The sequence below is a fragment of the Colobus angolensis genome, unplaced genomic scaffold (assembly GCF_000951035.1).
Source record: "Colobus angolensis palliatus isolate OR3802 unplaced genomic scaffold, Cang.pa_1.0 Scaffold3, whole genome shotgun sequence".
NCBI lineage: Eukaryota > Metazoa > Chordata > Mammalia > Primates > Cercopithecidae > Colobus > Colobus angolensis.
The window spans coordinates 27,770,042-27,792,371 of record NW_012116265.1 but is presented as its reverse complement, the minus strand read 5'-3'; the positions used below and the strand labels follow the sequence as shown (position 1 = coordinate 27,792,371).

General features: G+C 35.0%; 1 protein-coding gene across 7 annotated transcripts in view; it reads left to right on the top strand.

The window, feature by feature from the left end:
- Positions 1-22,330, top strand: part of GPHN (gephyrin) — a 734,237-nt gene that overhangs the window by 178,768 nt on the left and 533,139 nt on the right. For all 7 annotated transcript variants that reach the window (XM_011949716.1, XM_011949712.1, XM_011949717.1 and 4 more), the window contains exon 2: positions 4,805-4,883. In XM_011949716.1, the coding sequence (XP_011805106.1) occupies positions 4,805-4,883 (79 nt within the window). The remainder of the gene's footprint in view (positions 1-4,804; positions 4,884-22,330) is intronic.

Here is a 22,330-nt window from a genome sequence, read left to right as displayed (position 1 = left end):
TTTTCTTATAAGGAATTCCAGTTCTATCTTAAATACAAGTTGTAAAAGTATATATTCCTTTCTTGTTCTGGTTCTTAAAAGAAAGGCTTTTAGCTTTTCTCCATTCAGTGTGATATTGGCTGGGTTTTTTTCATATTTGGCCTTTATTGTGTTTAGGTATAATCTTTGTATACTTAATTTTTTAGAGTGTTTATTATCAAGGGAGTTGAATTTTATCAGATGCTTTCTTTGGATTTGAGATGATCATATGGTTTGTTTTTCGTCTATCATTCTGTTGATGTCATGTAGCACATCTATTGATTTTCATATGTTGAACCATCCTTGCATACCTGGGATAAATTCCACTCAATCATAGTGTATTTTTTTTTTTTCTGATGTGCCATTGGATTCAGATTCCTAGTATTTTGTTGAGGATTTTTGCATCTATGCTAATCATGGATATTGACCTCTAGTTTTCTTTGTGATTGTTGTTGCATCCTTGTTTGGTTTTGGTATCTGGGTACTGCTGACCTCATAGAATGAATTAGGAAGAGTTTCCACCTTTTTAATTTTTTGGAAGAGTTTCAGCAAAATAGGTGTTCTTTTAAAGCTTATTGGTCCTGGGCTTTTTGTTGGGGGACTTTTTTATTGCCGATTTAATCTCGTTACTCATTATTGATCTGCTCAGATTTTCTGTTTCTTCCTGATTTAATTTGTGAGGTTATATGTGTCCAGGAATGTATCCATTTAATATAAGTTTTCTAATTTCTTAGTGTGTAGTTGTTCATAATAATTTCTAGCGATCCTTTGTATTTCTGTTGTATCAGTTGTAATGTCTCATTTTTTATTTCTGATTTTACTTATTTGGGTCTTCCTTTTTTCTTGATTAGTCTAGCTACTGGTTTGTAAATATAGTTTATCTTTTCATAAAACCAATGTTTCTTGTGATCCTTTGTGGGTTTTTGTGTCTATTTACTTCTGCTCTAATCTTTCCTTCTTCTTACTTTAGGTTTGGCTTGTTCTTCCTTGTCTGGTTTCTTGAGATGCTTTTTCAGATTGATAAAGTGAAATTGTTCAAATTGTTTAAGTGTTTATTGCTGTAAACTTCCCTTTTAGTACTATTTTTCAGTACACTATAAGTTTTTGGCATGCTGTTTCTATATTAATTTGTTTCAAAAAATTTTTTGGTCTTTTTAAATTTCTTCATTGAACCATAAGTTTCTCAGGGTCTTTTCTCTTTTTTTCTTTATTAATCTTATTAATGGTTTGATTTTCATGTATTTGTAGAATTTCAAAAGATCCTCTTGTTACTGATTTCTGATTTTACTCTATTATAGTTTGAGAAGACACTTGATATGATACTGATTTTTGAAAATTTCTTAAGGCCAGTCTTGTGGCCTAACATATGGTCTATCTTGTAGAATGTTCTGTGTGCTGATGTCAAAAAATGGATCTAAAATGGTTTACAGACCATATTTGGTCCAACAGCTGCAGTTGGACCAAATATGTTCTGTAAGCCATCTTTAGATCCATTTGGATGCACATTTTTAAAGGTAACTTTGTTGGGTATAGTATTATTAATCAGTAGGTTTTTTTGTCCCAGTACTTTGCTTAAACCATTTTTTTTCTCTCTTGGCTTATAATCGTCCTGCTGAGAAATCTGCTGTTAGTCTGAAGGGGATTCCCTTATATGTAACTTGATGCTTTTTGCTGTTTTTAGAATTATTTCTTTGTCTTTGACTCTTGGCAGTTTGAGAGAGATGTGTCTCAGAGATGACATTTTTGGGTTGAGTATTTTGGGGATATTTGACCTTTCTAGATCTTGATGTCTCTCTCTCAAGATTTGGGAAGTTGTCAGCTATTATTTTACCAAATAAGTTTTCTATGCCTTTTCTACACTCATTTCCTTCTATAATTCACAAAATGTGAATATTTACTTGATGGTTTCCCATGTCATAAAGGTTTATTCATTATTTTTTTTAAAATCTTTTTTTTCATTTTGTCTGACTGGGTTATTTTTAAAAACCCAGCTTCAAGTACTAAAATTATTTTCTGCTTGATCTATTCGATTGTTGAAGCTTTCAGTTGTATTTTTTTATTTTAATTGTTGAATTCTTCAGTTCCAGAATTTCTGTTTAGTTGTTGTTTTTTTATGACATTCTATTTAATTTCTTATTTAGATCACCAGGTTTTTTTTCTGATTTATGTATATTTTCTATCTGTGTTTTTTTTTTTTGTATTTACTGAGTTTTAAAAGATTATTATTTAAATTTTTTTCAGGTATTTCATAGATTTTCTTTTAGGGGCTCTGTTATTGGAGAATTATTGTGTTTCTATGGCAGTGTCATATTTCCTTTTTCGTGTGTCTTGCATCCCTACGTTGATAACTGTGTATATGTTTAGCAATTTCTTCTTTCAGTTTTCTGGATTTGCTTTTTTAGGTAAACTTTTTTCTGTAGACATATCTGTAGTGTCATTTGGGTAAAGTGTTTTGGCTTTGGTTCAGGTGGTTGCATTAGCATAGTCTCTGTATGATTACTTTGGCTGTAAATAATGTTAGCAGTGTCTGCAGTTTCCCAAGAGGGTTCAGGTGAGGTTGTTCATGGAGTCAGTGACAAGACTTGTCTTGGGACAGGGATATTTGATGGGCTTGTTCTTTGGCTCCTAAGGATTGTGCACAGTCGCTGGCAGTGTTAGCAGTGGGTTAATTCTTGGGCTTCTGGGTGGTGATTGGAGGTACATGGTGGCCTTACCACTGGAGTTCATGAGGTCATCATTTTTGGTGCGCACTGGGTGGGCCAGCCCTCAGGCCCTCAGACTCCCTGTTTGCGCACTGACTGTAGTTGTAGCAGGCCTTGGTTGAGCCACTCTTTGAGTTCACAGGTGGCACACATGGGTGCCTTCATTTTTAGATGGATATTTTATCAAGGTACAAACTTGGATTCATAATTTTTCTCAAGTATTTTAAACATATTGTCCCATTGTCTTCTGGATTTGATAGTTTCTGTTAAAAACTCAGCTTTAGGTTTTCTTGTTTTTCTTTTGAAAGTGATATGTCTTTTTTCTCCCTCTGACTGTTATTAAAGTGTTCTTGTTATCTTGGATTTTCAGCATTTTGAGTGTTGGTTGAGGTTTTTTTCACCTGTGCCAGTGTGGTGTTTGCCATACTTCCTAAGTCAGAATGTTAATATAGTGTATCAGTTTTAGGCTAGTCTCAGCAATTTTTAACTTTTTCTGAAAGTATTGTTTCTCCTCATTTTCTGTCTACTTTATTCTAACTGGAATTGTATTTGCGTTAAAGTGTTTAATTCCCACATATCCCTTATGCTCTGTTCATTTCATTTTTTTCATGCTCTGCTTCAGTGTGGATATTTTCTGCTGACCAATATTCAAATTCACTAATCTGTGCTTTGCTGTATTCAGTCAGTTATAAAACCCACCCACCAAATGCTTTATTGCAGATAGTGTTTTTCAGATATAAAGTCATTATTTAATTTTTAAAAAAGATTTTCATTCTTGGTTGAAGTTTTCCTTTTTTCATCTACTTTGAAGATCTTTCTTAAAGTCCTTGTCTTCTAACTCTGTATCATCTGTGGGTCTGCTTATATTTATTCTCTTTTCCCTTGATTGTTAGTCACATTTGTGCCCCTTTCCATACCTTGTAGTTTTTATCATATACCAAATATTGATTAAAATAGAGCAGCAGAAATTGAACTAAATATTATTTTTCTTCAATTCTGTATTAGAAAGATAAGATCAAGTGCTAATCACCTCAACTCAATTATGAATCTTACTGCATCAAGTTTGGGTGGCAGCTTTTGATACACTTAGAATACCTTTGATTTCAAATGTGCTAATGGCAGGAACTGTTGTGTTGCAGACTATTCTGTCTGGTGACTTTGTATTTATATACTGTAAAATTGTTGGAGATTTTACTCAACCTTTCTGGTCCTGCTCCCTTTACTCATTTCCTCCTGCTTCCCACCCACTAAGGGGATGCTTTTGGTTGAGAGCAAATATCTTGTGGGAAGACCTATTAAAATTTTATCCTCACAGTGGTAGGCTCCATCTGTTCTAGTGTGACTTTGACTTCTAATCACCACAACATTACAGGAATTATTATTTGCCCCATGGCCTATTCTCCCAATTGCGGCCCCAAATCTTCTTAGGTAATTCTGGTACTCAGCAAATTTTTCAGGGAGAAAACTGTCTGTAATTTTGGGCTTCATCAGATTCTAGTTTTTCATGCCAGCTTACAAATTATCAAGAGCTGTGCTGGTTTTTCTTTTCCTTAGTAGTGTCCTTCTTTCTTATCTAGCCTGTGTCTAAATGGCAGATCCTTCCAGAAATTAAAATAATCAGCAGGATTAACTGACTTAAGAGATATTAATCATCAATCATCCTGCAAATTTAGTTTATCCTTTTTATTTCCATTGCTCACCAGTATTTTTAAAAATATGATTTTGTAGTTTGTCTCTTTTTTTCCTAGTTGTTGTGGGGCAGTGACTTGCTGCTGTGTACTAGTAAATTAATCTTGTAATAGTAAGAACAAAATTTAGACTGACATGTTTATTATTTTATATAATGTTTTTATATAGAGTTGGTGGGCTTAAAGTAGTGGATTGTTATTGAAATGTTGGCTGGTTTAGAATATTAACATTTGTTGCTAAATTCACCAGGCCTATAAATAAACCAATATTAATATTTGGGGAAAAATTTTTTTAAAAAAGCCATTTTTCATTTCAAAATGTCTTTTGGTCAGCAATAGCTTAAATGAAATGTAAACAAAAATTAATTGTTTTTTCTTTTCCCCATTCTTATTTAGTGAGTGATAGTTGCTTCAGGAATCTTGCAGAAGATCGCAGTGGGATAAATCTCAAAGATCTCGTACAAGATCCTTCTTTGTGAGTATTTTGCTTTCAGTATTAAGTATAAATTATTAGTGTTCCTTCTCTCAAAAGAGTTTTATCTGAAAACTTATTTAAGGTACAACAATTTTTTCTTTTCTAATACTGTGTTTTACATGTATTGAAGTCTGACAGAACAGTTTCGTTTTAGAAATAGATTTTAGAAGGAATGATGTCATGATTAATGATCGATTTTCAAGGAAGAATGCTGATGGCTGATGATATCTAGCCAATGTGGCAGTAGCTACTAGCCAAGGAAGATGATTAGTAGTTGATTTGCTTGGGAAAGACAGATTGAATTTGTTTACAACAATTTGAAGTTTTTTGAATATATTATTTATAGCAATTATTTGTAATTATAATTAGAAATATAGTTATTTGTAATAACAATATACATTTGAATATGTTAGATATATTTCTAATGTTTTACATATGGCACAGGAATTTGAGGAGTTTTATAGATTTCAGTTTTTAATTTTTTTGCTCATCAGTCAGTCCCATTCTTTCTTAGCATATCTGTCTAATATATATATTCTACAATAATGTCACTTTCTATTTCATGAATTTTTTTACAGTTTTATATTTACTGGTAAATATGCATACTATCTATGAACATACCTTCCCAATAATATCACTATTTATTTAAAAAAATTATTAAAACTAGTTAAGCCTGTGAAACAGAGTAAAGAAAATTGAATGCTGCCAGGTGCCTTCTTTAATGACACATATAATGCATACAATTAAATGTGTCCTAATAGGAAATCCATCTCCCAGATCACATGTAATCTACCCTCCCACAGGATTCACTAATAAGTCATTGAGAATTTTGTGAGGAATAAACACAAGAGTATCTTGAAGATTATTGATTTTTTAATGATTGACTAGTCATGTTAAAAAATATAATGAGAGTGCTGAAAATGCATTGAATATCAAAGTTTATATGTAATGTCATGAGTTCAGAATGCATTTCCAAGTCTACCTCTCTCTATTTTTTTCTTTTCTCAATCTTTCTTTTTCTAACTCAAAAGGATTGCGAATATTCCTCCTCCTTGTTTTTTATCCCTATGAAGATAGACAGTTGTCCTTTGAGTCCTGTGAAAATTTAACCAATAATGTAATGATTCTGTTTGGATGTAAATATACGTAGTGAATAACATTTAATTGCATTAAGAGTTCTACTTTCCTTATGGATATGGGTGGAAACTTTACAATTTCCTCAAAAGACTTAGCTTATTTGAATGAATAAAATAAATTATTGGCTGGGCACGGTGACTCATGCCTGTAATCCTAGAACTTTAGGAGGCCGAGGTGGGTGGATCATGACGTCAGGAGATTGAGACCATCCTGGCCAACATGTGAAATCCCGTCTCTACAAAAAATACAAAAATTAGCTGGGCGTGGTGGCGTGTGCCTGTTGTCCCAGCTACTTGGGAGGCTGAGGCAGGAGAATCTCTTGAACTCAGTAGGCAGAGGTTGCAGTGAGCCGAGATTGCGCCACTGCACTCCAGCCTGGGCGACAGAGCAAGGCTCCATCTCAAAAAAAAAAAATTATTCTTGTATTATTTGTAAGATATATTTTAGTAAAATAAGACTGTATAACTGTTTAATGCAGCAATATGATGAAAAAAATTTGCTCATATGAACTCCAATTATATAAAAGATTTGAAGAATTACACTTGAATAATGGATTATAATAATCAATTGTCTTGTTTTGAGAAAACTTGTTGCTTCTTCCTGGAATGTAGAATAACATTCATCATTCAACCTACCACTAAATTCTATATTTAATTTTAGTATTCTAAAAAAAAATTCATCTCAGACCACTTCATTGGAAGGACAAAATAATTCTCAGTGTACCTTTATTAAAACAGCTGGAAATATCTTAATATAGCATCAGTCTCTTAACCCGCCATTATCCTCTTGGATTAGTCTAGTATGTAAGAATGTCAACATTCATGGAGAAAGAGTTTGTTTTTGCTCCTGCCTGCTTGACTTTCTAAGGAATTTTTTCTTTATTAAGAACTGTCAGTATATACTATTGATGACTTGAATTCGTATTTTAAAGTTATATTCCTCATTAGGTAAAATCTTCTAGAGAAAAAAATGCCCAATGTGGAAATATATATATATATATATATTCATATTCATGTGTTGTTATGATGGGAAATATTTTATTCTGAGTTCCTGTCTGATTGCAGTATTCATTTAGTATGTACATTGTAGGGGAGGATTTTTTTTTTTTAAAGCTAGATATCTCTTTTCTGTCTCAGACTCTTGACATAAATGTTCACTACATTTCATTGATTCAGGTATACTAGATGGTCCTACATGGAGTTGAATTGTTTATGTTGCAACATTGAATAGGAAGTATATCAGAAATACTTTTGTTTTGTTTTTACAAAAATCTCCTATTCGACCGGGCACGATGGCTCACGCCTGTAATCCCAGCACTTTGGGAGGCCAAGGTGGGCGGATCATAAGGTCAGGAGATCGAGACCATCCTGGCTAACACAGTGAAACCCCGTCTCCACTAAAAATACAAAAAAAATTAGCCAGGTGTGGTAGCAGGTGCCTGTAGTCCCAGCTACTTGGGAGGCTGAGGCAGGAGAATGGCATTAACCTGGGAGGCGGAGTTTGCAGTGAGCCGAGATCGCCCAGCAGCACTCCAACCTGGGTGACAGAGCGAGACTCCATCTCAAAAAAAAAAAAAAAAAAAATCCTCCTCAAAAAATCACTGTCATTTGATAACTACTCCAGACTAGTCTGATGGTTATTAAAATTGTATACAAGTCATTTTAATACATGTTCCATATAAAAATTATTAGAATAAGATGTGTGTTTAGTGAATGCTTTGTATGTTAATGTGTCTGGTAGATTCGTATTATGATTCACCCACTTGAGCTGCTGATACTGAAAGGAGTTGATGGTAAATAAGAATTAAGAATTTTAGCCCCAATACTGTTAGAAAGGAAGACAGAATAATAGAGCAAGAAAAATTAGGCTAAGGAAAACCTAGGCTTATCTAGTCAATATTGATACTCAGAGAAGTGTATTACATGTCTTAATTAGATAAATGAGCTGATACAGAATTTCTGTAGACAAAGTACAGAAATAAAACTGTAATGAGTTTTATTAAGAATATATGATATAAAACAGTGTTTAAACCAAGAGTAGTCAGAGCTAGATGAGTGGCTTAGTATGTCAGAGATTGAAAGTGCAGAACCTAAACTGACTAGTTCATACTCTAAATCGGTGTCAGGCTAATGGAACAATGATAGGTACTCTGTAATTTACTTAAACTGTATGGTACAAACTCCAAGATTTTACTGTCATTGTAGTAAAACTTGTTACTGGGCTTGAATGAACCGAGTGAGCTATTGTGTGAACATGACAGAGAGATGCCATGGGAGAAAAAAATATGAGAAAGTTATGAATCTCTAAGCAAGACTTTCTGGTCTAGCTACTAACTGTTCAACTGTTGTAATCATAGGAGGAGAATGTGATTTGTGACAAGATTGAGGTTAAGGGAATACCTGACAAACTCTTTTATTTGGGTAGTTACTCTAAGAATACTTGTTTCTATCACAGTCCTGTAGGTGTTGAGTGTAAGAGCAAGCAGAGGAACTTGACATTCACTTTTTGCTGATCAATGTGCCTAAGGATTTGTTTTAGTAATTTTCATGCATGCTTAATTTCGAAATAAACAGTGTAACAATGTGACTGTTTTAGTAGCTCATCTTCTATTTATGGTTATAAATATTTTGATGTTGATTTCCTCTGCTGTGTGTATCATTTATCAATTTGAGTTGTGTTATAAGAACTCTTGCTATAGTGGTCTCAGTAGCGCATTGAAAGTGTTATCAAGTGTAACTTGATGTTATCTCTGTATTAGAAACTTACCTAATGTGCTACATAATTTTCATGCATATAAGAAGTTATTCTTAATGGGAGATTATTTTTCAAGTGGAGAAATACATACTATGGAAGTTATTAAATCATTTGTGTTTCTTCTGGAGAGATAGTATTATGTGCAAAAGAGGTACTCTATATAAAGTACATTATTTTGAATTGTATTCAGTTGTATTCTCTATAGAAGTAATTCTTAATCATACTTTCAAATCTTCATGTACTATGTGCTGCAGATAAGAGATATAACATATTACCATATTTATGCTTTAGATTTCTTATTGCTTATTTATAAGCTAGCATAATTATTTGAACTCAGACTCATTTATAAATATTATTAAAAGTTAGGAATCACAAAAAAGAAAACAGTTAGAAATCAAAAGAAAAAGAAAGCATAAGAATGACAACTAGAGAAATGTGTTTGTACTATTTATGATGATGATGCTGATTGTGTACATGTAGAATGTGTCTCACTTTATTTAATTTGCAAAGGCTCTTACAAATTTAGGACCATTTTAGATGTGTACTGTGTAAGATGGCTAGAGAAAGAATTTTTTTTAATGAATTCTTCATGGAAGAATTGGCCATCTCTGAATGTTATCATTCAGAATGCAGGATATTATTTGACTATAAGGATATTTCTTTAGAGTCAAATAGGACACATTTTCCATTGTAGGTATATACGAAATTTCGCATATCCATTCATCCATCAGTGAACACTTGGGTTGCTTTCCCCTTTTTATTGCTGTGAGCAGTGTTCTTATGAACATGAGTGTACGAATATCTTTTTGGATCCTGATTTCAATTCTTTTGGATATATACCCAGAAGTGGAATTACTGGATCATATGATAATTCTATATTCTTTTTTTTTTTTTTTTTTGGAAAGACTACCATATTATTTTCTGTAGCAGCTGCACCATTATACAGCTCCACTGGCAATATCTATCAGGCTTCTAATTTCTCAACGTCCTCACCAACACTTATTTTTTAAAATTGTAGTTATCCTAATGGGCATGAAGTGATATGTTCCTGATGTTTTCAGATGAACTTTACTTGCTTCTTCACATCTTGTCTTTAATAATGACTTTCATTGCCAGGCATGGTGACTCATGCCTGTAATCCCAGCACTTTGGGAGGCCAAGGTGGGTGGATCACCTAAGGTTAGGAGTTTGAGCCAGCAAGGCCAACATGGTGAAACTCTGTCTCTACTGAAACTACAAAAAATTAACTGGGCGTGGTGGCAGATGCCTGTAATCCCAGCTACTTGGGAGGCTGAGGCAGGAGAATTGCGTGAATCTGAGAAGCAGAGGTTGCAGTGAGCTGAGTTCACACCACTGCACTCCATCCTGGGGCAACAAGTCAGAAACTCCATCTCAAAAAAAAAAAAAAAAAGACTTTCATGCAAGTAATCAAGAGAGTAAAGAAAAAAAAGGAGTTTTATATATTTGACTGTTTTGATAATGTTGTATATTGTGCAGTAAACTGTATAAAACTGTGTTACTTATAGTAACTGTGTTTATGTAAACTAGAAATTATCTTCACTGTGATTACAAAGACTATAAAGCACAAATAAGTCCATTGTAATTTTGTAACCATAGAATTTTAATTAGTTCATCTTTCCTGTTTGTATTGTTTGATTTGTATTTCTGTTACTCTTGTTATACCTCATTGTAAAGGATTGCTTTTCGGAAAAAGAAATTTTCTGTCATTAGAAGTTACCAGCTTGAAAGTATAACTCACTGATTTAAAAACCACCACCACCTTGTAGTTGAAACGTTATTTTGTTACTATACATCATTTATACTTAATTATGGCATTTTCTGTTTAAGAACAAAGATAAAATTGGACAAAGTTGTATCTAATTGTAAATTTTGTAGACACAAAAATTTTATTTACCTTTATGTACTTCTTTACTTATTTTACCACCTGTAATAGAATCTTTACTATTTTGTTGGTCCTGAAACACAGGCTCATCTCTCTGAGTGCACTTATCTTCACACTGCAGTCTGATTAAATGATATTTTGGGCCCTTGGATCATGCCATTAAATATGAAGGAAAGTTGGGATTGCTGTCTGGAAAGCAGTCATCTCTAAATTTAGCGTATATTTATCTTCTGGTGTTAAGATAGGTTGCTATGGTGAATTGAGTTTCTTTAATATGCCAGTCAGCAGAGGATAAACAGTGGTTTCTGAAGTGGTTATTTTCTGTAGGGATGTACATTTTCATATTGCATTTTCAGATAGATGAATGTAGTTATTGCTTTTTATGGACTACTTATAAAGTTTCCATATTAAGGTATCTTTGAGAATTTTAACCTTTATTAAACAAAATAGGAGAGTTTTTATATTGTTATTCTTTGTTTCCCTGTAGATAAATTTTATTTGATATAAAAATGCATTTTTTAATGGCAGGTCATTACTGATTTTTCCTTTTGCTCTGCTACCAATAGTTCTTCCAAATCTAAGACAGCTACCAAAGCTGTCTTGTTTGTAATAATAATAGCTCTAACTGTAAGTTTTTTATTACATTTAATCAGCTCTTTTTTGGTGCTACCTAGGTTATATATTTATTGGTCTATGAGGTATATATTGGGACAATACAGTTTAGTCTAGGCTGGTACTATGGTGTTATGGTACTGTTCTATGTCAGGACTGTAAATCCAAAGATATACTTTGCTTTTAAGAGGACATTTCTTCATTTTCCTCTATTCTTGGGGATATATGTTTAACATTTAATGAGTTTGTTCATTTTATAATTTCTTTAAAAGCATTAGTAGATTCTTACGTTCTTTAGCAATCAGGTTTGACAGACATAGTTCCTATAATCAGCAAACTTATGATTAAAGACGGATAATATCCAGGTTTTCTGCTTAAAGCATATAGATAACCAATCTAGTATTTTAAAATTTTTTAATGAAATAATGTATCATTTTAGTTGATTCTTTCATTTTCAGGGTACAGAAACCTAATTCAAACTAGCTTAAAAAGCAAATCAGTAGTGATTGGCTTATGAAATTTAGGAATACTTCTCACAGAATAAGGAAAAAAACTTCAGATTTAGGTCAGTTGTGGAAACTTCAAGGAATAGAATTAAGAGTTTTGTACAAGTGGGCCTATTTCTCTTACCCTATACCATCACTTATTCCTATCTTTTGGTCTTAGTCTCATTTATGGTAGTCAGGCTTTCTTCATTAAACCAGGAAGATGGCTGCTAACTTACTCTAATTTCCTTCCTTCTGACTGCATGAAATGTAAATTCCCATGGAAAAGTAATAATTTCATTAATCTTTTCATGTGCCCACACCTCAGCCAATCACTCTGGCCACAGCATAGTCTATTTTGATTGACTAGTCATAGAACAGATGTGCCTGTTGTCAAAATGCTGGAATACTGTAAGTAACTGGGGGGCGAATTACTGTCTAGGTAACAGCAGGGGCTGGTCCCCTTGAAGCTGCTGCCCAGTAATCTAATATGGAAATTTTCTTAGTTGAATAGAGGTAATTTACTTCTTTATAATCTCTCAAAGGGTAGTATTTTTTTTAATTTTAAACTCTCTATTGCTCTTAGGCTACAAATCTGTGTAGCATGTTACTGTACTAAATACGGTAGTTGTAACACAATGGTATATTTGTATATCTAAATATAGAAAAGATACAGTATAAAAAATAAAAAATGGTACACCTTTATAGGTCACATTATGAATGGAGCTTATAGAACAGTAAGTTGCTCTGGGTGAGCAATGAATGTGAAGGCCCAGGATATTACTGTACGCTACTGTAGACATTAAACACTGTACACTTGGCTTACACTAGATTTATAAAAAATAAAGTAATTGTGCACAGTGTTAGGACAGCTGTGGTGTCACTAGACGATAGGAATTTTTCAGCTCCATTATAATCTTATGATACCACTGTTATAAATGCAGCCTATTGTTGTCCAAAACTTTGTATGGTTCATGATGGTAATTTTAAAAGTAGGTTTTGAATATGGTATTTTTCTTTTCTTTCTTTAAAGTTTTATCTTTCCATTTTTTATGGATTAACTTGAGAAAATATATTGCAGAGTGTGGTATGAATTGACCTTTGTATTATGGTGAGAGTTTCACTTATTCATCTGGGATGGAGTGCAAATTTTTATAGTCCAATTAGACTGGAAGTAACATTATTAAGTTAACTTTTTTTTGGCACAAATGGATGAAACACAATTTTAAAATGTCTAATTTAAAAGTTTTCTTTTATCTCTTCTGTCACTAAGTCATGAATTTAGGAGTGCTTTAAAAAGTCAGGGAATATTTATTGAGTACTTACTGTGTGTCACTTAATATGGTAGGGCCTGTAAAATAGTGGTAAATAATGTAGGCATTGTCCCTGCTGTAATTTGAGGTCTAGGTGAGTAAAATGGAATACCGAATACTGTTTTTGCTTCCAGGATAGCTCTGTGAAGAACAATAGCTTGTAAAAGTGGTAGATATTTATAATAAGATATAATCCAACAATCAGCTGTACATTCTGGTAAAGTATATTACATCTCAAAATGGTTAAATAATTTCTTATATATATTATCTATACCTTAAATTTAGTTATTTCCGTGATTTATTCAGATCAATGACTCGGTAAAGATAATTGCATTCAAGAAAGCTTCCCAAAATAAGTTGTAATTCATCAGTTCTTAAAATACGATAGCAAGAGCTGAACAGTGTTTTGGGTATGACCTGGCTGTCACTGAGCAGATGGAGACTTTTGCTGAAATTATGTTTGTTGTACTGCTTCTAATTATCTGTGAATTCACTTTTTTTTCATATATTGAGAGCCTGGTCAGCTACACTACCTTTCTTTCCATTTAGAGTTTACACTTAGGTGGTTTTTAGTATATTCAAAGAGTTGTGCAACCATCACCACTATCAATTTTAAAATATTTTCATCTCTCTAAAAGGAAATTCTAAGCCATTAGTAGTCAGTTCCTATTTTTCCCCAACCTCCTTCCCATAGGCAGCCGTTAAATTACTCTCTATCTCTGTATATTCACTTATTTTGGACATTTTGCATAAATCACAGAAATGTGGTACCTGGGGGCTGGCTTCTTTCACTAGCATAATAATTTCAAGAGCCATCCATGTTGTAGCACATAGGAGTGCTTCATTTATTTTTATTGCTGAATAGTATTCCATTGTATGGATATAATACATTTTGTTTACTCATCAGTTGATGGATTTTTTTTTTTTTTTTACTTTGTGGCTATTATGACTAATGATGCTATGAACATTTGTGTCCCTGTTTTTAATGCAGAAGTATGTTTTATTGTGTATATCTACCTATATGTTGGTAAAAACTCTTCAGACCATGTTTTTCATCTGCTCTCATGCCTCCCCAACCATCGTGAATACAGAAGAATTCCGTGGCCAATTGTGTGGTAGGGTTTTCCCCCACATACCAAGCAGTAGACACCAACTGGGTATCCTCTAATTCAATTATGACATTATCTATTTGGAGATAGTGTCAGATCCCACAGGTTGGGGGTTCAGTCCCCAAGACTGCCCCACACACCAGTCACGAGTCTGAGCCTCTGGACTTCTGACAGATTGCCTTCAAGTTGGAGTTCCCACAGACCCCTCTTTAAGTTCAATTAATTATCGGGAGAAGCTCAGGGAACTCAGGGAAACACTTACTTACATTTACCAGTTTATTATAAAGAATATTACACATCAGGCAAGGTGTGGCAAAAGGGTATGGAGCTTCCATGCCTCCCTGGGTGCCACTTCCCAGGAACCTTTACCTGTTTAGCTGTCTGAAGGAATGTTCCTTGAACCCAGTCCTCTTAGGTTTTTATGGAAGCTTCATGGTGCCAGCATTCCTTCCCTCAAGGTATAGGGTAGTACCCACAGTCAGAAAGGTGGGGGAAGATTAATGCCCTGCCTTGGGGCAGGTGAAAGGAAGCTGGGAGAGAGATTCTGTTTCCTATGGCCTAACACACTCAACATTATAACAAAAGACAGTAACTAGGGCTAGGGGAGGTATGAACCAGGAATCATAGACAAAAACCAATGTATATCATGACCACAATATCTGTTAGTGGAATTGCTTGGCATACGGTAACTTCATGTTTAACATGTTGAGAAAGTGCTAATGGTTTCCAAAGAAGCTGATCCTTTCTTTTCTAGTGTATTTTTCCTCCTATGATAACATATACATACTTAAGTTTTACCATCTTAGCCATTTTGAAGTGTACAGTTCAGTAGTATTAGGTACATTCATATTGTTATGCAACCATCATCACCATCTATTTCCAGAATTTTGCCATCTTTACAAACTGAAACTCTATGCGTTAAATACCATCTCCCTCCCCAAGCCCCTGGCAACTACCGTTCTACTTTCTAACTCTATGAATTTGACTCCTCTAGGAATCTCATATAAGTGAAATCATACAGTATCTCTCCTTTTGTGATGGATTTATTTCACTTAACATAATATCTTCAAAGGTTCAGCATTCATATGTGTTGTCACATGTGTCATTTTTTTTTCCTTTTAAAGGCTGCATAAGATTCCATTGTGTAGATACACCACGTTTTTGTTTATCCATTCATCCATTAATGGACACCTAGGTTGGTTTCACCTTTTGGCTATTGTGAATAATGTTGCTGTGAACATGGGTATACAACTATTGTTAGATTTCCTACTTTCACTTGTTTTGGTTATATACTGAGACGTAGTATTGCTGGATCATAGGATTCCATTCTTATTTATTTATTTATTTTTATTTTTTTGAAACAGAGTCTTACTCTGTTGCCCAGACTGGAGTGCAGTGGAGTGATCCTGGCTGACTGCAACCTCCTCCTCCCAGATTCAAGTGATTCTTATGCCTCAGTCACCTGAGTAGCTAGGATTACAGTTGTGTGCCACCACACCCAGCTAATTTTTGTATTTTTAGTAGAGATGGGGTCTCACCATGTTGGCTAAACTGGTTTGAAACTCTCACCATCTTGGCTAAACTGGTTTCAAACTCCTGACCTCAAGTGATCCGCTAGCCTCAGCCTCTCAAAGTTCTGGGATTACAGGTGTGAGCTACCACATCCGTCCCCATCTTTAATTTTTAAAGAAATTACCATACCATTTCCTACAGTAGCTACACCATTTTACACTTCCACCAGGAATATATGGGGGTTCTAGTTTCTCCTCATCCTCACCAACACTTGTTATTTTCTTTCCATCCCTCCTTCCTTTCCTCCATTCTTCCATCCTTTCTTCCTTTTGCCATCCAAATTGAAGTGAAGTGGTATCTTATTGCTCTTTTGATTTGCGTTTACCTAATGACTGGTGAAGTTGAGCATCTTGTCATGTGCTTGTTGACCATTAGTATATCTTCTTTGGAGTTCATTCAAATCTTTTACCTATTTTTATTCAGATTGTTTTTTGTTTTTGAGTTATAGGAATTCTTGATAAATATTGTGCAAATCAACCCCTTATCTGATATATGATTTCTAAATATTTACTCTCATTCTGTGAGTTACCTTTTACTCTGTTGATAGTGTCCTTTGATGCAGCAAATGTTTTTAATTCAGATGCAGTCCAATTTATTATTTTTTTCTTTTGTTGCTTGTAATTTTGTTGTCATATCCAAGAAATCATTGCCATATCCAATTTCATGAAGCTTTTCACCTATGTTTTCTTCTAAGAGTTTTATAGTTTTAGATCTTATTTTATTTTATTTTATTTTTTTTACCCATTTTGAGTTATTTTTTGTGTAAGTTGTAAGGAAAGGGTCCAAATCATTCTTTTACATGCTGATATCCAGTTTTCCCAGTAATGTAACATTTTAAGTCCTTTGACATTTTTTCTTTCTAGTTTTGAGTGTTTTCTTACTGATTGCTCTAGGGGTTATAATAATAACCCCTAGAGATATATAAATACAACTCCTATTTAGTGCTATTCCCTTGCCTTTCTTTTTGTGCAATTATTATTATACATATTACTTCTATGTTTGTTGCAAATCCAACAATACATACATTGTTATAATTACTAGGTTATATGATTTTATTTCTTTTCAAGAAGCTAAAAGAAAAAAGTATGTGTATACATCAGTATATGTATATGTATATGCTTATTTATACATACTGTATATAAATATGTATTATATATAAATATACAATGTATACACATTCTTAAAAATGGTAAATAAGATTAATACAATAAGTATTATATATTTTAGTGTATATATACATTTTGGTTTCTTCATTTATTTCTATGGATTCTAGTTATCATCTAGTGTCATTTCCTAATCCAATACAACTTTCTCCTTCCCACCTTCTTTGTGCTGTTTTCAAATACATTTCACTTTTATATGTTATAGGCCCAACAATGTTATACACACACCCACACACACACACCCTACATGAGTACATTTTCTTTTTAAATCAGTTAAGAAAAGAGAGAAACAGAAAGATGCAATTATACTATCTTTAATAATTACTCAAATAATTACTTTTGTTTTTCATTGTATGTGTGTATGTATTTGAATTTGAATTACTGTCTAATGTCACTTCTCTCAACCTTGAAAACCTTAGTATATCTTGTAAGGTGTATCTGCTAGCAACAAAATCTGCCAGTTTTTATGTGTCTGTGAATATCTTTGCTTTCATTTTGAAATATTGTTTTGCTGGATATAAGATTCTTGTTTGACAGGCTTTTTTTTCTTTCTGCATTTTGAGTATGTCATTTCACCTACTGCCTTCTAGCTTCCATTGTTTCTGATGAAGAGTCAGATGTTAATCTTAGAGTTTCATTTGTGTCATAAGTTATTTTTCTTGCTTTTAAGATTTTTTCTTTGTCTTTCAGCATTTTTACTATGATGTGTGTATGTGTGTGTCTCTTTATGTTTATTTAATTGGAGTTGGTTGAGAATTTTGGATATGTAGGCCAATTTTTTTAAATCAAATTTTAGGAAGTTTTGGCTTGTTTTTTGGTACTTTTTATTGCACCTTTCACCCTTTCTATCTGATGTTTCTATAATGCATATGTTGGTGCACTTAATGGTATTCCACATTTCTCTGAAGCTCTGTCCATTTTTTTCCATTCTCTTTCCCTTTGTTCTGTGGTTTATGTAATGTCCATCATTCTATCTTCAAATTCACTTATTCTTTCTTCTGCCAATTCAATTTACTGTTGCATTCTTCTAGTTAATTTTTTGTTTCAGTTTTATGTTTTCTATCACCAAAATTTTTATTTGGTTTCTATATTATAATTTATATTTTTATTGTTATTCTCTATTTCATGAGAAATTATCATACTTAACATCTTTAAGTATGGTTTCAATTCTCTGAGTATATTTATAAATATTTGAAATCTGTCTGCTACATCTGACTTATGGGACCTTTCATAGGCAATTTCTGTTGCTTGTTCATTTTCTTATTTATGGCTCTCTCACTTTCCTGTTTCTTTGCCTGTCTCAAAATTTTTTGTTGAAACTAGGACTGTAACAGTTGTTACAATTTTAAGAGTTTTGGATACAGATTCTCTCCCCTGCCCTGCAGCAGTAGTAGTTAGTGTTTTTTTTATATTTCTTTAGTGATAGCTGTGCTATTTCAGTGAATCTATTTCCCCAGAAATGTGTATGTAGCTTCTATTGTTCCTTAGCGGTATATGCACAGTCACCCTGGGATAACAGTGGTTTTATCAAGCTTACTTTGATTGCCTCTTTCCCTAATCTGCTAAACATATACTTGGTCATCCTTTATTGGGATTGCCCTCACTAGTTATTTGTTGTTGCCTGATTGCTCTATTATTCTTAGCAATGCCAAGAGATGTCAATTGGTCCACAGTCTGAGACAATTAAATTTAAGTCTATCTGCAGAAATTGTTTTTGATATTGATCTATGAGTCCTCTTTTGACTTAGGAGATCTGTTCTTAACCATCTTTTTCCCGGTTGTTTCTGTCCAATTTCTAGGTCACCTAAGGTTCAGTATGTTACTGTTCTGGAGCTCCTAGCCCCCTCTTAATTGTGTACTATTAGAGTGTGCATTGTTTCATACAACAGTGTTAGACTTCAACTCCCACACGCTCTCTTCCAAATCAAGTCAGTCTTCTTAGGGAGAACTACTGAGTTCTTTTTTTCTCATGGCTTGTCCCTCTCTCTGATCAAAATGTCTGCTTTAGAGCTGGTAGCAAGTACAGTTGCTCACTTTTTTTTTTTGGAAGTGACATCCTTGCTTTATGAACAGGGCACTGGGAGAAAGTGGTAGTCCCTTGTGTTCTCAGCATACCTCTCCTCGCTTTGAACCTGCGCCCTTTGATTTAGCAGGGATGAGGGGAATAGGGATCTGATATTTGGGTCTGTTCCACATTGGGTAGAGACTTGTTTCTGTGAATGGAGTATGAATGATAAAAAGGAGCCCACACCTCGTCTGTTCTCATACTTTTCTACGGAGCTGAGGGAAATAGAAATGATGGTGGCCTGTCCCTCCCAGGGCTATACTATAGCCCTAGACTGGGATATATGGGGGACAAGAAAGCCCCATATTCTTAGCTGTATCCACCAGGAGTAGAGCTTCCATCACTCTGAGTTTGGGGCAGAAGACAATTTGGAGAAGTTGATCTTGGCTCAATTGTCACAAACTGTCACTGTTCTTGTGGAGATTTAGGTTTTCTTCAATAAATGCTTCTCTAATTGTTGTTTTTGCTTAGTATAATTTTCAGTGAATTTAAATGGCTGTTTTTTCTTTTTGTAAGTAATTTGCACCACTTATGGTTAGAGAAAGAATTTGTGGAGCTTCTCATGCCACATTCCTGAAGTCAGTCTCTCCCTCTCCCCCTCTCCTTTTCCTTCACCCTTCCTCCTTCCCTCTTCCTCTCCCTCACTCCCTCTGCATCACCTTCGGGTTTCTGCAGTTGGCTGCTTAATATGATTAGATCCAAAAAATGCTAAGGATTCTACTTCTAATAGTATGGAGAACACTGATAGCCCTTTCCATGAACTGTTTAGAGAGTTATGCAAAATAAATGCATTTGACATGAACTATTTAGAGAGTTGTGCAAAATAAAGACATTTGTCACTCCTGATTCATCGCTCATGAGGGGCAAGGAGTTTAGTGACTCTGTATATAATACCTTTGACCATATGTGGAGAACCAAGGAACATAATGAAGCTGGTGGGTTGCTTCTAAATTCAGTGGACAAAGTGATGAAAGAAAATGATGAAGTCAGGGATTCTGTCTCCCAGCTTCAGAAGCAGATACTGAGCCTCAAATCTGCTAAGATTGCCCTGAGTGAGAATCTTATCTCCTGTAGAGAAAGGGCTGAAATTGTGGAAAACAGACACAAGCTCTTATCATGCAAGTGACTTATGTGCACTGGAAGATGTGTGCACAGCCTTGCCAGTTGTCTACTGTTAAAGTAAAGGCATGGATTGGAAAAGAATGGGATCCTGCAACTTGGAATGGGGATGATGTGTGGGAAGACCCTAATGAAGCCGAGGACCCTGAGTTTGTAAACTCTGATGAACCCTTTTTTTGCCAGAAGAAACAGCTTCCCCATCCCCAGTAGTGGCAACATCCCTCCTCGATCCATGCTGCCATCAGCCTTTCTAGCTTTGTGTGAGGAGATAAACCCTGAGCTCCCCGAGGCAACCCTGATGGCCTCCACTGAGGCAGTTTCCAGGCAAGATAATGTTTGTTTTTCCTCAAGAGCCACCCACAACATCCCTGTTTGCTTCTAGACCTGTAACTAAAGTCCTGGCAGGCCCGTAGAGGTGAGGTCGAGAGTGTGACCCATGAGGAGTTGCACTACACTCGAAAAGAACTGCTTGAGTTTTCTAATTTATATACAGAGAAATCTGGAAAACAGGCAGGGAATGGATATTGAGGGTGTGGGGTAATGATGGAAGGAACATAGATTTGGATCAGGCTGAATTTATCAATTTGGGCCCACTAAATAGAGACTCTGCTTTTAATGTTGCAACTCGGGGAGTTAAAAAGGATTCTAATAGTTTATTTGCTAGGTTAGCTGAAATATGGATTAAAAGATGGCCCACTGTGAGTAAGCTGGAAATGCTTGATCTTCCTTGATTTAATGGAGAGGGAGGGATCCAAAGGCTTAGAGAGATTGGGATGGTGGAGTTGATTAGTCACTTTAGACCTACTCATACCAGCTGGGTCTAGAAGATATACCACTTGACCAGTGCCTTGTGAAATAGATTTGTGAGGGCAGCACCTGCATCTTTCAAGAGCCCTGTAATTGCTCTTCTCTGTATGTCAGATCTAACAGTGGGAACTGCAGTCACTCAACTACAACATTTAAATACATTGGGGATAATTGGATCCCGAGGTGGCAGGAGCCAAATGGTGGCACTCAACTATCAAAGGCAAAGTGGGCATACCTACCGTAATGGACAGCAGAGGCAAAGCAGCAATCAGAATAGTCTGACTCCCATAGAGCTCTGGCATCGGCTAATTAATATGGTGTTCCTAGAAGTGAAATCGAGAGGAAACTTACTGCATTCCTACTTAGTTTATACAAGCAGAAAACTTATAGGTCAAATAGACAAAAGACTAATATGAATTATAAAACAGAATCATGGCCCCTCAAACAATTTCCAGACTTGAGCTAGTTTACAGACCCAGAACCTGTTGAATGAAGGAAAGGCTGGATCCCCTTGAGGAAAGACTCTACATTACCAACAATTTATGCAGTGAATCTTTCCCTCATCCTTCAAGTAGACCTCCGGCCTTTTACTAGGGTAACCGTGCATTGGGAAAACGGAAGTGATCAGACATTTCAGGGACTACTGGACACTAGCTCTGAGCTGACATTGATTCCAGGGAACCAAAACGTCATTGTGATTCTCCAGTTAAAGTAGGGGCTTAAGGTCAGGTAATTTAATGGAGTTTTAGCTCAGATCTGACATAAAGTGGGTCCAGTGGGTCACTGTGGTCATTTCCCCATTGCCAGAATGCATAATTGGCATAGACATACTTAGCAGCTGGCAGAACCCCCACATTGGCTCCCTGACTGGTAGGGTGAGGGCTATTATGGTGGAAAAGGCCAAATGGAAGCCATTAGAGCTGCCTCTACCTAGAAAAGTAGTACATGAAAAACAATATTGTATCCCTGGAGGGATTGCAGAGATTAGTGCCACCATTAAGGATTTGAAAGATGCAGGGGTGGTGATTCCCATCACATCCCCATTTGATTCTCCCATTTAGCCTATGCAGAAGACAGATGGATCTTGGAGAATGACAGTGGATTATCATAAGCTTAACCAAGTAATTACTCCAATTGCAGCTGCTGTACCAGATGTGGTTTCATTGCTTGAGCAAATTAACACATCTCCTGGTACCTGATATGCAGCCATTGACTTGACAAATGCCTTTTTCTCCATTCCTGTCTATAAGGTCCACCAGAAACAATTTGCCTTAAGCAGGCAAGGCCAGCAATATACCTTTACTGTCCTACCTCAGGGGTATTTCAACTCTCTGGCTTTGTGTCATAATCTTATTCAGAGAGACCTTATGGCTTTTCACTTCTGTGAGATATCACACTGGTCCATTAC